The sequence below is a fragment of the Echiichthys vipera genome (genome assembly GCF_963691815.1).
Source record: "Echiichthys vipera genome assembly, chromosome: 23".
NCBI classification, from domain to species: Eukaryota; Metazoa; Chordata; class Actinopteri; order Perciformes; family Trachinidae; genus Echiichthys; species Echiichthys vipera.
Window position 1 is genome coordinate 13,000,436 of NC_139848.1, and position 19,868 is coordinate 13,020,303.

At 42.6% G+C, this 19,868-nt stretch overlaps 1 protein-coding gene across 8 annotated transcripts in view; it reads left to right on the forward strand.

The window, feature by feature from the left end:
* dmd (dystrophin) overlaps positions 1-19,868 on the forward strand; it is a 350,545-nt gene that overhangs the window by 297,956 nt on the left and 32,721 nt on the right. For all 8 annotated transcript variants that reach the window (XM_083937926.1, XM_083937922.1, XM_083937924.1 and 5 more), the window contains 2 exons: positions 16,928-16,989; positions 17,225-17,299. In XM_083937926.1, the coding sequence (XP_083794052.1) occupies positions 16,928-16,989; positions 17,225-17,299 (137 nt within the window). The remainder of the gene's footprint in view (positions 1-16,927; positions 16,990-17,224; positions 17,300-19,868) is intronic.

The window sequence follows — 19,868 nt, forward strand, 5'->3', positions numbered from 1 at the left end:
TACGTGAAACATCCTCCCGACCATTGCCTCGTCTTTGGACGCCTCCATGTGGATCAGCAGGGGATGGTGGCTCAGCGAATCAAAGCTCTGCTCCTGGCTGGAAGAAGAGCCTCCGCTGCCAGGCACAGAGCTCTTCGCCTCCCGCCGGAGCTCGACTGCAGGTCGATGGCGGCAACAAAGCCAGATCTGGGTCTGTCCGTGGTGTGCTGTTGGCTGAAAGAGGCCCCGCTGGAGTCTAAGCTGAAGGAGTTTCTGGCGAACCTGCATGCAGTAAATCGGTGTGTCCGATTTTGCAGGCAATCGGACTTGTGTCAGTAAAATTACACTGAGAATGTAAAATGAGACTTTCCTAACCAGTTAAAACTCCTTGCAGTAGCTTTAAATACAGCAAATGGATAAAAAGCCTTAACACACACACACACAGACAGATTAAACTCTGGTTGCTGGGTATTGGTGGTGACCTGCTCAGACATGATTGTTATGGCTTGTGTGTGCTGTCTTTGTGTTCTGTGAAGATAATTATCAACCACAAGCTCTAGTTCATTCATCTATGGTTTAGGGGGGAATTTCTGCATTCAGAGGGAATGCATCCGGCTGCATGCCTTTTCTGTTCAGTTGTCATGTTTGAATGACTAATCATTTATTTGGGCTCTGGATAATTGCAGCATCAAAAAGACATTGTGATATTTCTGGTATTTAATTGTTCACTTGGTTGAAATGACTCCTTATCAGATTGGACTGAAGTTTCTTTTAAAAAAGCCCATTAATTGTGATGGCGTTGATAACAAAGGAGGTGAAAACAGAGGGATTGATGTGGTAGGAGATGAATGACAGCCGATGGTAAAAATGATGGATTTTTTTACGATACCATCTGTGAATATGACAGAGTGCAAGAAAGAAAACCACTGGTTGGATTGGATTGGATTAAATTCTGTTCCGCTCTGAAAATAGGATATCCTGAAGATTTGGATTCAGAGTTGGTAATCTAATCCTACCTTTAATCCAGACAAAATGCTGCATTTGGGTATTTCACAATGTAAAGCCGAAATCTGGATCAATTTAATGCCAAAATTCAGGATCATTTGGATCACACCTCAAAGGTGGATTTGACGTGTATTGACAAAAAGCCTTCACCAAACGACATGTATGTAACATTTAAACTCTAGGTTGAATCTGCATCTCAGATGTCAAAGACTTTTAGTTCTAACAGAACCAAGTCATTGACGAAATGTAAAGCACTCCAGCCAACATACAGTTAGGCCACACAGGGGAAATCACCTGGAACAACGGCTGCAAATACAAGATATGTATCAAAAGATATTTTCACACATGAACCCCGGTCGATCAGGAGAATCACGTCTGGAGATTTTCTTTTTCACACGCAGAGCAAAACTGCAGATTCTCCGGTGTGTGAAAGGGGCTAAATACAGACACACAAAGTGATAATCCATATGCAAAAGAGGAAAAGGCCAAGACAGCCTGGTGGTGAATGATGGACAGCCTTAATAAATGGGGCTGGTACCATTTGATAACTAAACTATACACAATGCAGTCACAGTTGGCATTAAGATCTGCTGAAAAGATCACCAACAGTGCTTTAGGAGGTGGAGGCAAGCTTCTGTTGACCGGCCTGTCTAGAAGCATGTGGCTGGTGAGAGGTCCCGCACCCAGAGGAGTCCAGAGATTAGAACAGGGGTGGGCAATTCCGGTCCTGGAGAGCCACTGTCCTGCATGTTTTAGGTTTCTCTCTGCTCTGACACACCTGAGTCTAATGATGTTCTCATTATCAAGCAGCTGATGCTTGTCACAGTTTGATCATTTTATAGACTCAGGTGTGTTAGGGTAGGGAGAAACCTAAAACATGCAGGACAGTGGCCCTCCAGGACCGCAATTGGTCTAGAGGTTTCTGAGGAGATAAACAAACTAATTAGGGGAGGGTCACCTTCCCCCTATAATATGGGTCCCTGCTAGGGTTGCAAAGGGGTGGAAAACTTACGGAACCTTTCCAGGGGAAGTTAAGCTTGCGAATTTTAGGACTATTCAGAAATTGTATGTCGTCAGTAGTCCAGGGTACAAGAAATTATCTGTGCATATAATGAAGGAATGCACAGTGCATGTAGGGGGCGTGGCATCAACACCCCTGCAGTAAGCAGTGTGCTACGTGCATGTGATTGAGGAATAGCAAAGATATTCTCAAGTGTACTTGCATGAAATCTGTTTTTTTAGTCAAGATTGTGCTAAGATAGATTTTACGATCGGCTCCAAGATTTAGAAATCCCCATCTGGTCATATCCGGATAACAATAATCCAAGCTCCCAATGTTTTTACCGGGACAAAGTCAGTGAGATCATTCTGATCCTTGACTGAGATAAGGGAGATTTCATTATCTGGATCATTCTGATCATTCTGATCCAGATTATGAGTTTTGAAATTCTGGCCCCAGGGGATAATAAACCCGCCAAAAGCCTACAGCGCATGGCCCAAAACATAAAATATGAATTTCCGCTACTACAAGAGAGGAAAGAGAGAGAAGAGCTGCTTCTTCCAGACTTTGTGGGGGAGCCGTCAGACATGTGAGCAAGCCAGCGCCCCCATTAAAAGGGGCTTCTGTGCAGAATCACTTATTGAATCTACTCTCATTTAAAGTAAATCTGTCTGCCTCTGAAGGCCTCAGGTTGTTTTTTAAAATGGTTAAAACTGACTCACAATTACTTGTACTGGTATGCCTTCAGTTCGTACTGCAGATAGACACCAGCCAATGCAGCACTTGCTTGGGATTGTTGTTTGTTGCTCAATGTGTCTATTTCTGGTCGATAAAATTAGTAAAGAAATGCCCACACAATTTCCCGAAGCCCAAATAAACGTCACCAAATTGCTTATTTTGCCTTAACTACAGTCCAATAACCTAAAAACATCCTCTTACTAAAAACCCAAACTTGTTTTATGACATGTAAAAATAAAAATACAAACTAAGACTATAAAAACGGACTATAAAACGATACCTCCCTCCTCCCTCTTCAAAGAGCTGGAATGAGCAGGCTTAACCGCTGGATGCAAACTGTCTCCTACTTCACTGAAAAGTCCGTTCTCTGTGTTTCTGGCCCAGAGCATGTGAGCAGTAGCCTCGTGAGCCCATCCTGATCTCTGAGCTCCGAACTCGCCGGTCAGTCTGGTAACTTGCGGCAGAGAAAATTTGGAGAATTTTTCCAAGCGACCGAACCAATCATAGTTGTTTTTTAGGCAGGTCGAAGTGTGAAGCAGCAAGAAGAGACTGTTTAGTGTAAATAACATGGCGGCTTCCGCTGACGAGATGAGCGCAGCTATCGAGCAAACCGCTCGCTAACGCTTTTTTCCTTTGGATCCTTCTGTTGAATATGGACCGGGCACCTGAAATTGTGCCTCTTATCTGTAAATTCACGCCACACAAACGGCAAATATCCTTTACCCACATGTTGTTTCTTTCGGAACTTTGCCTCGACCCTCTGTTGGTACTTCATACGCTTTGTTGATCTGATTGGTTGATTTGGCCTGTCTATCAACAACATAGGTGTTGATAGACCGATGATTTATCCAATCAGTAACCAAAATTCCCACCCCTTCCCAAAAGATCTCCAAACAAGAGTTCCCAGATGGATATGCAGAGCAAATGCGAATTAATCCATCTGGCGGAGTCAGGTGTATGTGAGCAGAGTTGCGCGCTATGAATTTCGACTCTATTGCTGTGTCTTTCTCCGAATCGCTTCGCTCTATCCACGTTCAACTCAGTTTTTATCCCACTCCACTAAAATCGCCCCAAAAGAATAGACTTGTACTTAAATAGCGCATTTCTAGTCTTCTGAGTACTCAAGGCGCTTTTACGCTACTTGTCACATTAACCCATTTCCAGCCACATTCATACACTGATGACTGCCATGCAATGTGCCATCGGCTCATTAGGATCTAATCTAGTCATTCAGACGCACAATCTGGGGGCAATCTGGGGTTCAGTGTCGTGCCCAAGGACCCTTTGAATCGCAGATCTTCTGATCTACCACAGTCGCCCTCTGTGGCTGAAAAAAGCGGTATAGATCAGATGAAAAGCGCCCGTCCCTCTATGCTGCGAGTGCCCGGAGCTTCTCGCTCATCCTCCGGCAAAATGTCAGCAGGATGCGGACAAGTGAAAACGGGAGCGCCGCCATTTGTGTACAACGTGAGCCGTAGTCAGGTTTGGGCATGCGTTGAATTCATGGTGTAAGTGGTACTGGAGCGGGCAACACTTCAACTTGGAAGAACTCTGCTCTGCACTCCATTCGAACTTCTCCACTCTGCTCACATGCCTGACCTGGAGGCTTCAAGTTTCCACTTCACACATTGTGTTAGTTATATACTGCACCGCGATTGGCTCCATACCGGTTGTGATGTCGTAAATCCCGCAAGTTCGTCCATGTGTTAAACTTAGATTTAAGGCCAGCTCAGACACTTTTCCCCTCAGCAGATACATGCGAAAAAACGAACTCAGCACAGCGAAACTCATTTTTGACTTTGACTCTTTTTCTATGATTTTTACATTTTTATACTCAGCAGAAATTCTGAGCTTTACCCTTGAACTTTTTCTCTGAATATTGGGCTTTGGACTGTTGGCAAAAAAGAAGTAACTTGACTTTCCCTTGAAATAGTGATGGCTATTTTTCACTACTTTATGAAATGAAATAGACCAAATGAAAAATTGAGAAATTGTGTAGTTTAATTGACTCAATCCTCCATACTCCTTCTTGCTGCCAGTAGGGCGTTAGCAAGCTTGTTCAGCAGGGTGATGGTGTTTTCATTGAAATACTCTACAAAAACAAACCCAGAATAACCCTTAAAAACTCTCACGATGGTGATGTTTAATTAAGATGCAGTAAGTGCGACCAATCATGTTTCTAAATTAGTAGCTATTATTATGACACATTATCATAACTCTGTGTGATCTCTCGGGTTTTGTCTGTATTGTGAGGTTCTTTTTCACAAACAGCTTAATATCCAGCTGCTGAATATGGCTTTCATGTGTTTTAACCCGCTGTTTCCTTTTATTAACATCCCCGAAGGCCATTACTTGAGATAATTCCGATGCCTTGTGTGCAGGAAATATTCTGTCGGGGCTCGCTTTCGATGATAGGCAGAGGAACGCATCACCATCGCCCATAAACCACCTTTAATCATTTATCCAAGAGCCATAATCGACTGCAGCGAGAAGTGACACTCGTGTCTCTGAGCAGATCCATTATTTAACACGCCTATCTGTCATCGCCTCAATAAGCTAGTCAACTGCCTGTTAACTGCAATATGTAGTATTGTGTTTTTGCACGTGTGTGGGTGTCTGGTATTGTATGACAGCACGTGTGTTAATTTTCTGTTAGAAGAATAACAACCGTTCAACCGAAGCACATCACTTCAAGTGATGTCGAGTTGCCTTTATCCAAAAGTTGATTCTTTTTCAACCTTTCGCTGCATGTTTCTTGGCTTCCCCTGCCGTCCCTCCCGCCACAGCCTAAATGCCCTACCCATATTCAAATGAATGGGAGGACTCCCATTTTTGCCACAACACATGATTTGGTTTAAACGCAGCCAAATCATGGAGGTGCAGAATAAAGCTGGCTAATGTTCCAAAGTTAACGTTATTTGTACCTCATGATCAGATATTGAAATCCGAAACCTTGTGTGATTTGACAGCAAAACCAGCTGATGTTTAGAACCTTCTCAGTGCATGCAAAATGTCTAAAAGGAATGTTTTCGTTATTGTCATTCGGATCACCTCCCACTCCATCAATGACAATGCTGGTCAGTCCATCCACCACTTTCACCAACCTAATGTCTGCTTTACACCAGCATGTATGCATTGTTGGGCTGCCCGACCAAGTAGACTAAATATATACAATATATCTATAAGACACCCACTTAATTTTGACCAGAAACAACTCCAAATATTTGTTTTTTTTCCGCTGCGACCAATCGACCAATGAAATTTTGGTTGGCTAAGGATTTTTTGGTCGACTATTTGGGGGCAGCCCTAATGCATTGTCATTGTGAGGTTGTTATAGGGGAGCCCCTTAAACACAGAAGAATCTGTGGAACATTTACACTGTGTGTTGCCAAAAACACAATACAGCACTTCTTTGATCTTTTATCTATTTCCAGTTTGTTTCCCATCAATACTTTAAACCGTTAATGGCTCTGCTGGTTTATATTTGTGTTAGTGCTGTGAAATGGTTGGTGGTGGATGTGAATGTTGAATGCTTTTCCCCCTCCCTTGTCAGCTTCAATCAGATCGCCCTCGAGCAAGGCAGCGAATCCCTGACTGCTCTGCTAGCGCAGTGTGCAGTAGTTTATCTTTTGACAGTTTACGATGCATTATCAACACTTTGGCTTGTCCCGGGGCCATGATACATTTTCTAGGGAGACAGTGTCAGCTTTCCAAGACCATAAAAAAGAGTCAAAACTAGAGATGCTTAGTTCCTGCAGGCTACCGTTGATATATGATTGTTCTCTTGTGTGTTTTTGTTGTTATTTAAATCCAATGGGACATCTGGTGGGAAGTGGTAGGACTGCAGATTTGGATTTTGTTGGCATATTAAATCAATGTGTGTTTGTCAGGTGTGTTTGCATGTATGTGTGTGTGTGATCTGTGTGCAGTGTCTTCCTCTTATAAACATTCTGTTGGAGGCTGAAGCTGCAGTGGGTGGAGTGGTGGAGACAAATAAGGTGTTGAGGACAGGTGGGTGGTATAGAAGACCTAGCGGTGGGGAATTTGAGGTTTGAAGTTAATGCAATAGTGAAATGTAAGACAATACTTGATTGATCTCTTAATGGAATTCTCATTTGGCTAGGCTGCCCTTTTCTGTCAGGCACAGAAAAACACCCCAGGTGCTGGGAGGGTTTCAGTTTCCTGCATAAGAACTCACCCCAGGTTGTCTGGTTCAAGAATAGCCTCTCACCAGTAATTATTATTTTGAAAACCCCTAATGGGTCTACTCACACTTAGCATTCGTATCGTGCATGAGCACAATTCCCTGGTAAAGTGTAGTTCATTTGACCAGTATGAGTGCAACTATACAGTCCACGGACCGGTTAAGAGAGGTGAGATTCAGCATGGCACGATTGCATTGGAGATGTATGAGCAAGAGCATAGGAGGTGGTCCTGACAACTATATGCAAAAGTTCCCTGCGACGGACATTTAAAAAAAAAAAAAAAGCCCTGTCCTTAGGCTTAGAAAATGGGGAAATGCCCATGGGAGGAGCCGCTGCGACACCCGCATGCTTTGCCTCGATCTTGTTCCCCTCGGGCGGCCCATACAGGCAGCAATGCTATAACTCCTAGTCAGTAGGTCATCTGTCATTCGGCACTGGGGCTGGGGACAGCGTGCATTAGGCCTCAGAGCCTCATCAAGGGAGACAATGAGGGGATGCAATAGATGGTTCAACTGGAGCTAACAAGTCTAGTCCATAACCATTAGCATTGTTTATGGTCGTCATTTAGGCATCAAAACTACATGGTTAGGTTTAGGCACCAAAACTACTTGTTTAGAATAAGGCATCAAAACTACTTTGTTAGGTTTAGGCACCAAAACTACTTGGTTAGACATTGAAACTATTTGGTTAGGCACCAAAACTACTTGGTTAGGCACCAAAACTACTTGGTTAGGCATCAAAACTACTTGGTTAGGATAAGGCATCAAAACTACTTGTTTAGGCATAAAAACTACTTGTTTAGGCATAAAAACTACTTGGTTAGAATTAGGCAACAAAACTACTTGGTTAGGTTTAGGCATCAAAGCTACTTGGTTAGGTTAAGGCATCAAAACTACTTGGTTAGGTTTAGGCATCAAAACTACTTGGTTAGGTTTAGGCATCAAAACTACTTGGTTAGGTATCAAAACTACTCGGTTAGGTTTAGGCATCAAAGCTACTTGTCTAAGCATCCGAACCGCTTGGCTAAGTTAAGGCATCAGAACTACTTGGTTAATTTCCAGGCCACACGCAGGTTTTGACTGTGTGAAAATCACAAAGCACCGGTTTAAGAAGGTAAAGGTTTTCTAATCGTACCAGAAAAGTAAAACCTGTCTTTGACCAGGTTTGATTGAAAACATAAGCTGCCATTTAATTGATAATATTGTTGGGTAAGTATTAAAGTCTTAAGTCTTAGCTTGAGTAATAAAATGGAGTGAAATGAATGAGTGTTGATTTATTTAGTTTGAGACTTACTGGGGTTTAGGTCCTGTTCTCCAAAGACATTATGCAGAGGACATAATGTAAAGTTCAATGCAGTTACATTTAATGATGTCAAACTAAACAGCATGATATCAGACTTTATTGTTTTTGGCTGTGGGCCACTACTCCACACTACGGTGGGAATTGACGTGATTTTAGGTAATTACAAAGCATACCAACCAAATACATTAAGTACGGTATTGTTATTTCTTGTCCAGCAGGACACTGGGCTCAATAAAACAGCCTTTTTTTAAAAAGATAATTATTGTGGCTGTTTTTGCCTTTATATAGTACAGGAGAGATAGCAAATGGGGTAGAGAGAGGGGGCGACATGCAACAAAGGGCCGCAGGTCGGAGCCCGCGGCCGCTGCGTCGAGGACTTTTAGCCTCTGTATACGGGGCGCCTACTCTAACCACTGAGTCACAGCCTCTTCTTTTACAGGAAGATGTATCCTTCTGTGACTCATCAATTGGTTCTTGACCCCTGGGTTGAGAATCGGGGACTTTAAATCACTTGTTTTTTTTTCTATGAAAATAGAAGTGCTTCTTATTACTGTTGTCTGTTTGCCAGCAGCTGCGACTTACCCGTCCTGCTCAAGCACATCTTCTCAGATTTTCTCAGCTGATTCCAGGAATTGAATTACAGCACTTGTCAGTTGGAAGCCCACATCTCAGAGCCACCGCGTATTTGTTTCTGTATGGTTATTAGTAGCAATTGTCCGAGTGGCTCATAGCAGCACACCAATGAAGAGCTGAGTGACTGAGCTACTGTTTGCACTCACTCGGAGCTCAGAGGATTTTTAAGTAGCTCTTCACCACGGGACCCCTCTCCTCATTATCTGGAGTGGGAGTGTGGGAGAGAGGCAGGAGAGAGAAAAACAAGGGCAATGCGGGAAAGAAACAGCATATGGATTATTATTTGGCCGCTTTTCAGACAAAGGTTAACTGCAGGTGCGCCTGTGTGTGACCATTCCGACGTGTGCTTTTAACAAGCTCGGAAAGGTTGCAGTTGTGTAGCAACACGCCTCAGGCCAGAATTATAAAGGAGAAAGCGGCTCTTTGTCTGTGAAGGAACACAGAGTTGCGGTGGTCACTCACTTTGCACACCTACAATTTGAATGTATGTAAGCATGATCACCCACACACACCTGTACTGTAAGGTTGTCAAAAGTGTACTTCAATATCCCCAAAGCAATTTCAGTAAAAAAGCAACTGGACTTGGTTATTTGTCTAGGAAGACGTTTCACCTCTCATCTTAGGGCGCACTCACACTGTCGTTCTGTCCCGGGCGACAACCGGTTTTTCAGCTAAAGCCTAGTACGTTTAAGCAGTGTGAGTGCACCCATTCCGCGCATAACTGCGGCCAGCGGGCCGTCCACGGCCCGCTTGAAAGAGGTGGGCTTTAGCGGAGCCGTTTGCACATGTACGAGCACGAGCGTGCACACGCGTACAAGCACGAGCCCTACGGCAGTAGCGTTATGTCCGCCTGTTCGGACATGTAAATAGAAGGACAGACCATGCACGGACATTTAACAACAACAACAATGGCGGTGAAAGGTTCACGTTGATGTGATGCGGAGTTGGAGTGTTTACTGCAGATTTGGTCGGATGAAAATATTCAAAAACAGTCGACAAGACGCAGAAAAACTCTGAGGTCTACGGAAGGATTTGTAAACAAAGCCACACACACGCAAAGCCACACACACGCATGTGTGTGGTAAACAAAGCCACACACACACATCAATGCGTGTGACGTGTTACGGCGTGATGGCGTATGGACAGCAAGAAGCATTGGCCGAGGCCCAGGTAGTGTGAGTACAAACGGGGCTGGGGTTCGGGGGGAGAGGGAGGGAGGACAACATCAGTTCACTTCCCAGCAACGACTGTCACTCTAATGACGGTCGTTGGCACTTGGAGCACAAAGGGTTCCAGTGACATCATCGGCCTTGTTAGAGGTTAAATACCTGGATCTCCACACCAGATAGTTGGACCAGTCCCAGCCTGGTCCTGGTCCTGGTCCAGTCCCAGCATGGTCCTGGACCAGTCCCAGCCTGGTCAGATGCGTGCATGAACTGATGAAGCCTCTTGGATGAGAGGTGAAACGTCTTCCTAGACAAACAACCAAGTCCAGTTGCTTTTGACTGAAATTGCTTTGGGGATAACGTTGACCCGGACAAATGAGAATATTCACAGGCTTATACTTCAATACTTTTCAACACCACATGTTTAAAGCAATACAATATCACATTCAAAGCATCCAAAAAAAATTTTTTTCAGATACATTCAGATTTTGTGTTGCACAAATCAAACCACTAAAAGGAAATATGAACAGGTTGTTAATTTTAAGTCCATTTTGTGTGCCGTGCACTTTGTGTTTTGCAGAACCAAGAATATATTTATATAAGTCTCTCTCCACCATCAATTCAGCAACAAAATTGGCTCCAATACGTCATTGTAGGTGGCACTGAATAGGAATTCAACTGTACTATATTTAACTTAATGACAACAGCGTCACAGGCACATTGATTGACACACACTCTTAAATAAGAAGCCAGTCATTTCAAGGATTGCAGGGAAGAAAATATATTTTTATTACGCATCTGACATCAAGTGGAACTGTACTAGAAACCATTTCTATAGATTCCACTATTCTCTATCTCCTGTGAAGGACCTTTCAATTATTTTTTGTGCTGTGAACAAAAAAAAAACACAATAGCCCCTCTGTAAGACATGTGGCTTCCATTAACTTCATGTAAACAGGCAGCTGGCACACCACCATCACATTTACAGTAGAATCTATCTGACACCACTTCACACTCATATTTGCTGTGACTCAGAATGTCTTTTTTCTTCTTTATTTGATAAAATGGATACACTTTGTTATTAATGCAGCTGGAATCAACCATCCGGATTTTCTCATCATGTTAGTGCAATAATTATCACAACAGCAGCTAAGTGGAACTAATGACCAGTAAAATCATCTCTTTGCTTTACAGTAATATAATTCATTTTTGCCGCCTTTCAATGCAAGTAGATTTTTAATATTTTCTTGATGGCATTTAAAGTGGGTGTTTAAAGATGCCATGAAATGCAAATTAGAATTCAGATCGTGACACTCGACTGGGATTAAAACAGGAAACGTTGAGAGGACATATGGAGAGAGTTGGCTCTTTGACAACAGCAAATGCCGGCCAAATATTTAAGGAAATACAAGCAACGAATAATGAAATACCACCTCATTGATGAAGACACAATAACGTAACATAATGCCGCTGTGCTGGCAAGTATGCAAGCAAAGGTAGGCTTAAAGATTCTCATCTTATGAACAAATTGTAATACCCTAATTGTGAATTTCAATCACTTCTAAGTTCTGAATAAATAGGAATTTAAATGAAAAATATACGATTTACTTTGAAAACCATCTATCTGAGCTTATGTGCTCTGGATTTTTCTGGTTTAAAATGAAAGAAAGTCATTTCAAGGTCAAAAACATCCGGGTTGCTGGGTTTCTGGCTATTAATTGGACTTCTTTTTCATGGTTCTGTCTGACTGACAGAAATCAACCTGATTCGACTGCTGTGCCAAAAAAATGACTAATTGAATCTAACTTCTATACTACTAATATATATTTATATATATATATATATATTTTACAAGAATTTATGTAGGGGCCCATATTAGAGAGATAGAAGTTGGAGGATACTCAAAAGGCTTGTCAGTGGTAAAAGTCACACCAAATAAGTGATGATATTGATATAGATCTGCTACGTATGAATTAACGCCATAAGTTGTTTGGACATCCCTATAAGACTCTATGCTAAGGAATCTCATGTTTGCTTTTTGACTAAGATTTGCCGGGAAAGGCAATAAAGTCTTGTCAACTGTGCTAAACCCTTGATAACAGTGTATTTTTTTCCCTTTGAGTTGAGTTACACATACATTTTGCTGCAACAGTCCACAACAATACACCCTACTTCAAGTGTGAAGTAGATTGGATGAATGGTTCTTGAGATATGCTCCAGACTGTGACTAAATGGGCGCGTTTTGCAAGCAAAATTTGAGGGTGTGCGACTGAATTTTACAAGTTAAGTTAAGACAGGAACAATACGTAAGCAGATAGTGCCGTCAGCACCGTAATACAAACGCGTGACACATGAGCTCCACAGCTTGTCACAGTGACGGGACCTGACGGACCTGAAGTCTCCGTATGTGTCTCTGCCGTCTGTGGGCAGCTCTTGAGCCGAGTGACAGCAGAAATGTACTAAACCAAAATAGTTTTCATGTGGGCTCTATGGGAAGAAATCAACAGTGTTTCACTGATTCATTGCCTTTATTTCTCCGCCCAGAGCAGTGAGTGAGACAGCAGGTGACACACAGTGTAGATACGGTTCATATGTTTAAAACACAAACAGACTGATCTGATCAGTCAGTGTAGATACGGTTCATATGTTTAAAACACAAACAGACTGATCTGATCAGTCAGTTTAGATACGGTTCATATGTTTAAAACACAAACAGACTGATCTGATCAGTCAGTGTACATACGGTTCATATGTTTAAAACACAAACAGACTGATCTGATCAGTCAGTGTACATACGGTTCATATGTTTAAAACACAAACAGACTGATCTGATCAGTCAGTTTAGATACGGTTCATATGTTTAAAACACAAACAGACTGATCTGATCAGTCAGTTTAGATACGGATCATATGTTTAAAACACAAACAGACTGATCTGATCAGTCAGTGTAGATACGGATCATATGTTTAAAACACAAACAGACTGATCTGATCAGTCAGTTTAGATACAGTTCATATGTTTAAAACACATAAACAGACTGATCTGATCAGTCTAGATACAGTTCATATGTTTAAAACACACAAACAGACTGATCTGATCAGTCAGTTTAGATACAGTTCATATGTTTAAAACACACAAACAGACTGATCTGATCAGTCAGTGTAGATACGGTTCATATGTTTAAACACATAAACACCAGGAGAAAACTTGGCTGTGTGTGGATAGACTTAATAAAATGTTGACATGCGCGGGGTGGAGCCCTTTTAGACGGTGAGGCCCCCCCGCAGTGGACCGGGTTGGGGAGGGGGGGGGTCACTTTACCTCTGTGAGTACTGTAGGCTACACCGCGGCTAATACAAGTACTACGCAAAGACACCTGCAGCACCATCACAGCTCTCTTCTAAAATACCCCCTGTAAAGAAAATACATTTTAGTATTAAAATCTCGTTGTGTCTCGTTCTCGTGGACTTAATATCGCGTATCGTCTCGCCGCACCCCTTATTCTGATTATATGGTATATTTTTTTTAATTGTTCTGTCATGACAGCGATGGTGCTGTCGGTTTACCTTCTGTGTTGCATCTTCAAAACTGCACAATAAAAATGTGACACTGAATTTGAAACAGCACATTGTCATTTCTGCATCTATTATTGATTTACTGGTGTGCCCCTAAAGTTTCTGGTTGCGCCCCTAAAAGTTCCAGTTGGGGGCCACAGTGCTCCTAGTGAAAAACTATGCCTGGAGCCCTGGGGCCCCTTATTTCAGGAATGTTTAGATAAAAAAAGCTTATTTCTGTCCATTTCTTGTTGGTGTCATCATGTGAATACTTCAGGCGTGTCCCTCTGACTGCCTCATTGTTTTATATGTGAAAATTTTAAATGCTTTATTCCACCAAGTGCGACCAGTCACAGGGAAGTTAGCTCGGTTAATTAGTTCTGACCCATGAGTAGACAGACACAATACAGGATTGGCACGGGGCAAATTAAGGGACTGGAATAGCAGGAAGAGGTCCAAGACCTCAAACAAGAAGCGCAAATGAATGAAATGTCATCATTTTCATTTATATCCTGTCACAGCAAAAAAAACATCCCTCACTGCAGTTCTGAAGTCGTAAATCACACACGCGTATTCCCTTTTCACTCGATCTGCTTGTCTCCCGCGCACAGCCGAGTCTCCTGTGAGTGTCGAGCGGCAGTCTCTAGGACTGAATGTGTGAGGGAAGAATGACACAGCAACCATCTGTCTCCCTTTCTCCCTCTGCCCCTCTTCTTTCTTCCTCTGTGACACTTCTGTTGATGCAGGAAGGATGGCGTCTTTGTGATTGTGTGCCACAGACAGTGGGTTGTTGTTTTCTAAGATTAGAAGACGGAGGGGAGATGCACGCTGACGACAGGATTAATGTCACAGTGTGGGATTTTGGTGAAGCAGATCAGCGAGATTCATTTCAGTGTTACCAAAAATTCATTATTACGCTCTTCTTATGCTTCTTATTCATTGTTTATGGTCCGATTTACAACTCAAGGCGTGAAGTTGGCTTCTCTATAAACAGGTATCAGTATATCAGTGCAGATAAATAATAACAAAAAGCCAATTAAAAGCTAAATCGTCATCAGACAATAGCTGGTGGGTTCCGTGATTGAATGACGGCCAATGCACACGCTTCGTTTGCTCCCCACACGGACCGTTTACCTGCATGCAACCAAAGCCACTCAAACGTAAAAGGTAAATACTACTCAGACTACAAATGCAAACCAGACCGCATCTGCTACCTAATTGTCGCCTTACATACCGATTCTAGATTCCTATGCAAAATCTATTTATAGAGATTATGGTATCTTATGGTATCTCAGAAAATCCCCACTTAAATTAAAAAAAATGTTTTCAGCGTAAAAGCATAAATAAGAAAACACGATTGTTAAGCATCTTACAAAACGATATCAAAGATGAATAAGTGACACTATGATACAGCCCGCCCGTGACTTTTAGAAAAAATGATAAACTGACTTATACTGTTAGTATTTTAGTATTAACTAGATATAGAAGTACTGCACTTATTGCGTATTTTCATCTGACTAATTATGGGGAAAATTGGGAGAGTCAGTGAACTCGGAGACTGACGAAGAGTTTGACAGACTTGATGACTTATGCTGGAGCATTTATTGACACTCTGTGATTAAGCAGTCAACCACAGTGCAACGCTGAAGGTTCCTGTCTTACTAAAAGAGAATTTATACTCGTGCTGGACATACAAGATTAACCATCCATCTTCAACCGCTTGTCCCTGTTGGGGGCCGTGGGGGGGGGCTGACATTGGACGTGAGGCAGGGTACACCCTCGACAGGACGCCAGTCTATCGCAGGGCACACAGAGACAAACAGAGACAGACAGCCATTCACAGACACATTCACACCTACCGGCAATTTAGAGTCAGCAATGAACCTAACACCTGCATGTCTTTGGACTGTGGGAGGAAACCGGAGAACCCGGAGAGAACCCACGCAGACACAGGGAGAACATGCAAACTCCACACAGAAGGGCCCCAGCCCAGACTCGAACCGGCAACCCTCTTGCTGTGAGGCAACAGTGCTAACCACTCCGTTTGGTCTTTCCACACCACCGTGCCGCCCCACATACAAGATTAGATATCACCAAATATGGTCCTTCCTTACCCATCTAGGTGTGTAACGATATTATTGGGCTCTAAAACTCAAGTTATGCCTACTCAAGTCATGTCGCAGTCATCCCAGGACACATTCAACACATCTCTAGATGATGAGAGGCAGAATTCACTCTATAATACGTTGGCGTATGTATCTCCTGTTTCTGGGACGCTCTGTATATTGGCTTTGTGTTTAGTGTAACTCCTCATGTCCTTGAAGTAGCAACAGAATGGTCTCCTATTAACACAGCCTTTCTTCAGTCATACAGGGAGAAATAGAGTTGAGTTACTTCTCTGAACGAGACGAGTCATAAATTACTGCTGTTGTCTTGGTCACTGACCTGTTTGGGACCTGGGGTGCAACTGGGAGATCTCAGGGCAAAAATAAAGCACTGTTCAATACTGATTATTATGCTGTCCGTCTACCTATACCTGTATTCACCCTCCGTCTGAAATGCTCTGTTCTAGAGCCTGTCTCTTTAAGCTCCCCCTCCCCAAAAGCCTAGTCTGCGCTGATTGGATTTCGAGAATAACATGGCACAGCTTTGCATGGGTAGTTCTCAAGGACATATTCTAATGAGCCTGCATGTAACATAGGAAGGGGAGCCCAATCTGAATGACTGGTTGAACAAGCACTAAAAAAAGTGAGGTTTTTTTGTTGTATGTTCCCTTTTTAGAATAAACTTATCAGAGCAATTAAGATTTCGACATCCATCAGCATGATACAAACTACCTAAAATGACAGTAACCATGTTTGGGGAAAAACATATTCGACGTGTACTTTGATTGTTTACTTTGGCTCATGTCCCGTCCGCTATCATGTTGGTGGCAGAGTTTATGATCTATACTGCAGTCAGCCACCAGGGAGTGTTCACAGTGCGTGGTTTATGAATCATGCCAATCAGCCTTAGCTGTTTTTTGGGTCTAGTGCTAATTAGCAAATATTAGCACGCTAATGTGCCAAACATAAACCTTAGGCCCGTTCTCTCAACTTGATCCAATCGTACTCGCCCCAGGGAGTCGCCATCTTGTCAGACTTTAACTTCCACTGCGGTGGGGGCTTGGTGCCAAACTAACATGATAAACAGTATACCCGCTAAACATCAGCATGATAGCATTATAAGGCTAGCCTTTCCATTTAGCTTAGCATAATATTTTCGTGAACATTTAGGAGAGCCTCCGGCTGACGCTGTTTGATGGACTCAACATCTGACTGTTCTGTCTCTTTTTTCCCTATCCAGCCACCAAACCCAGACAACATGCTGGGATCATCCCAAGATGGCCGAGCTCTACCAGTCTCTGGGTAAGATTCCAATTCTCACACATAGTGTCCGTCTCTCACCCACGATGTCTTCTCATAAAGTCATGACTTGCTTACATACTGCTTCATATAAGACGTGCTTGCACTTCATGATTGCACTTATGAATGACCAGATGAAGTGAAGAAATCCTGAGTGTGTTCGCTTTGGTCGAATCCATCACCTCCTTCCTCTCCACCTCTCACTCCGTTTGGTCCTCCCTTGTTTCTCTCTCTTTAGCCGACCTCAACAATGTGCGCTTCTCGGCCTACCGAACAGCCATGAAGCTCAGACGCCTGCAGAAGGCTCTCTGCTGTAAGTACTCCATCTATATATACGCATATATACATGTGTGTCGCAGAGGGTTTGTTTCTCTTGCTACGAGTACACTCCTCTCTCATCATGAGTGTTCCTCTCATTATGTTGCAGCCCTCCTACACTTCTCCTTTGTTCTTTCCTGTCCTCCAAATTCACCTTATTTGCCTCAGCGTTTTTCGTCTTTTTGTCTCCCCTTCAATTTTTCCTTTGTGTATTCTTTTTTTCATCCTCCTCCGTTTTTCTTCTTTCTACTTCTTTCTGCCGTCGTTGGCTCTTTGCTTTGACAGCCCGCATGTGTCCATATGTGTTTACTCACCCTCCCTGTCTAACGCCGGTGGAGTTGGAGAGTGCGAGCCGCCTACGAGCTGTTACGTGTGATCTTTTTTAAGGCGTACAGTTGGCTGCAGCTGTATAGAAGAGAGGCAGTATTTTTGTTTTAGGTTTTGTCGTTAATACTGGCAAAGGAAGCGCTTTTTTGAGATGTTTATTTTTTTGTTTCCTTAACCCTTTGCTCACATCATTCCCAGCCGTAGACTTAGTGGGTGTTTCTTTCTTTCTATTATTAATCTTTATTGTTATTCCTCTATTTTCCTTCAATCTCCCTCTCTTCTCCTTTTTTAATACCTACCAGGTATTGATGCCAAATGCATACAATGTATAAATAATTCAGTCACTAAAGCAAAACATAGAGTCCTTGACTGTGCATATTTAAATATTAAAAAAAAGAGGAAACAAATGACAGCAGTGGTACAGCTAATTAAAGTACATAGTTATAAATGTTATATAAACCAAATTCCGTAACGCTGCAGTCTTTATATTTTAACAATGGATCGTGTGTGTATAGGGTTGGGACCATTCTCATTCACTCATTCAGCCTTGAACTGCAGACTGACTGTTGAACACTCAAGCAGCAGGGCAGAGAGGAGAGCCTGAGAACACCAAAATAATAATTACTATTACACATTTGAGTTCAAACATCTTTTGCAGAGCCTTCCGTTTGCCGGGATTTTCTGTTTACTTCCCATTTTTGAGAGGCACAGGCACATTTCTGGGTATAGTCCTGGTCTGTGTGGGGTTTAACTTCCAGTCAATAACTGCATGTGGGGTAAGCAGCTCTCTGATTCCGAAACCGCCTCTTTGTGACGCCCCTGCCCCTCAACGTCAGATACCACAGCGCAGGACACAAGGCAGTGTATCTGCTACCAACACACAGGAGCAGAGAAATAGAGAGAGAAAGAATTTAGGCTATTTGTCGCTAAATAATTGCTACTTCAAGACTCAAGCCTATTTCTGGAGAATAGGATGACGTCACACACCTGCTCTCTGTGTTGATCTCTAGCCTCATGTTTACAATCCGGTTCGACCTCCCGTACATGTCCGCTCATGTGCGTTCATGTGAAGCGCCGCCTCCCCCCTCCCATCGGAGCCGTACTTAGCTGATTTCACTTTATATTTATTAGCAGAACACACGTAGCCTATGTCTTGGTCTGGTCATATTTTCATAAGTGTAACTTTATTTTTTAGCAAATTTTGGAATAAGTTATAGGCTTGCATAAATAGAAACGCACACGGCTGCTACAGCCGTAGCCTTATTTTTTATTTTATTTACAGTTTTAGCTCCTATTACCATATCCACAAAATTCCTTTTCATCTATTAGCGGCTAATTCACCGGTAGATTGTATTTGCAGGAAAGCTATTCACTGCCGTCATTTAATATGTTACTAAACTGTCTGCTAACGCTATTGCCGGCGAACAGATACCATTTGATGCTAATGGTTACACACTAAAATAGTGGCATAAAGATTACTTTACAGACAAACCAGCATAAACTTGACAAAAGGAAGTTTTCTTTATTGCGGCATTATAACGTTTTGTAGTACTTACTTGGTTACTCCACATATTTCATAAAATGGTGATGTTTTGCTTCGATTTTGCTTTTTGCTCCTTTAAGGCGGACTGGCCTTTTAAGGTGGACCATTCTCATTTTATTGACCAGCTGCTCCTCTGATTTTTGCTCAGCACCTTTTACCTGTTCATCAACATCTGTTTTGTTTGCCCCCCTCCTGCTGTCCACCGTGTTGTGTGCTCTTAGGCTTCGTTCACACTGCAGTTCCAAGTGACACGAATCCGATTTTTTTCGCTCATATGTGACCCATACCTGATACAGCACAGTCGCATTAAATCTGACATTTTGGAATCAGAATTAGGACACTTTTAAATGTGCTACTGAATCAGATTTTTAAAAATTTGACTGCAATCTGAACAGCCAGGTCGCATTTGATGCGGCTTTGACGTCATTTCGACCCGCGCTGCACTGTTTAGTTGATTGGAGAAAAAAAAGTCCAGGGGTCCGCCCCCACACAGAGACTGTGCGACTGACACGTGACTGACACAAGACAACACAAGGGTTTACTCCTCATTATTCTGAGAAAGAGAGAGGACTCAGTGAAAACAGATGCACCAGAGTGAAAACTCTTTGATAGAGGGACACCGGGAGAACGGAAGAATGGATATTATTGCGGCTGGCAAAGTTTTAGAGCTCATTAAAAGTTATCATGCGATTAA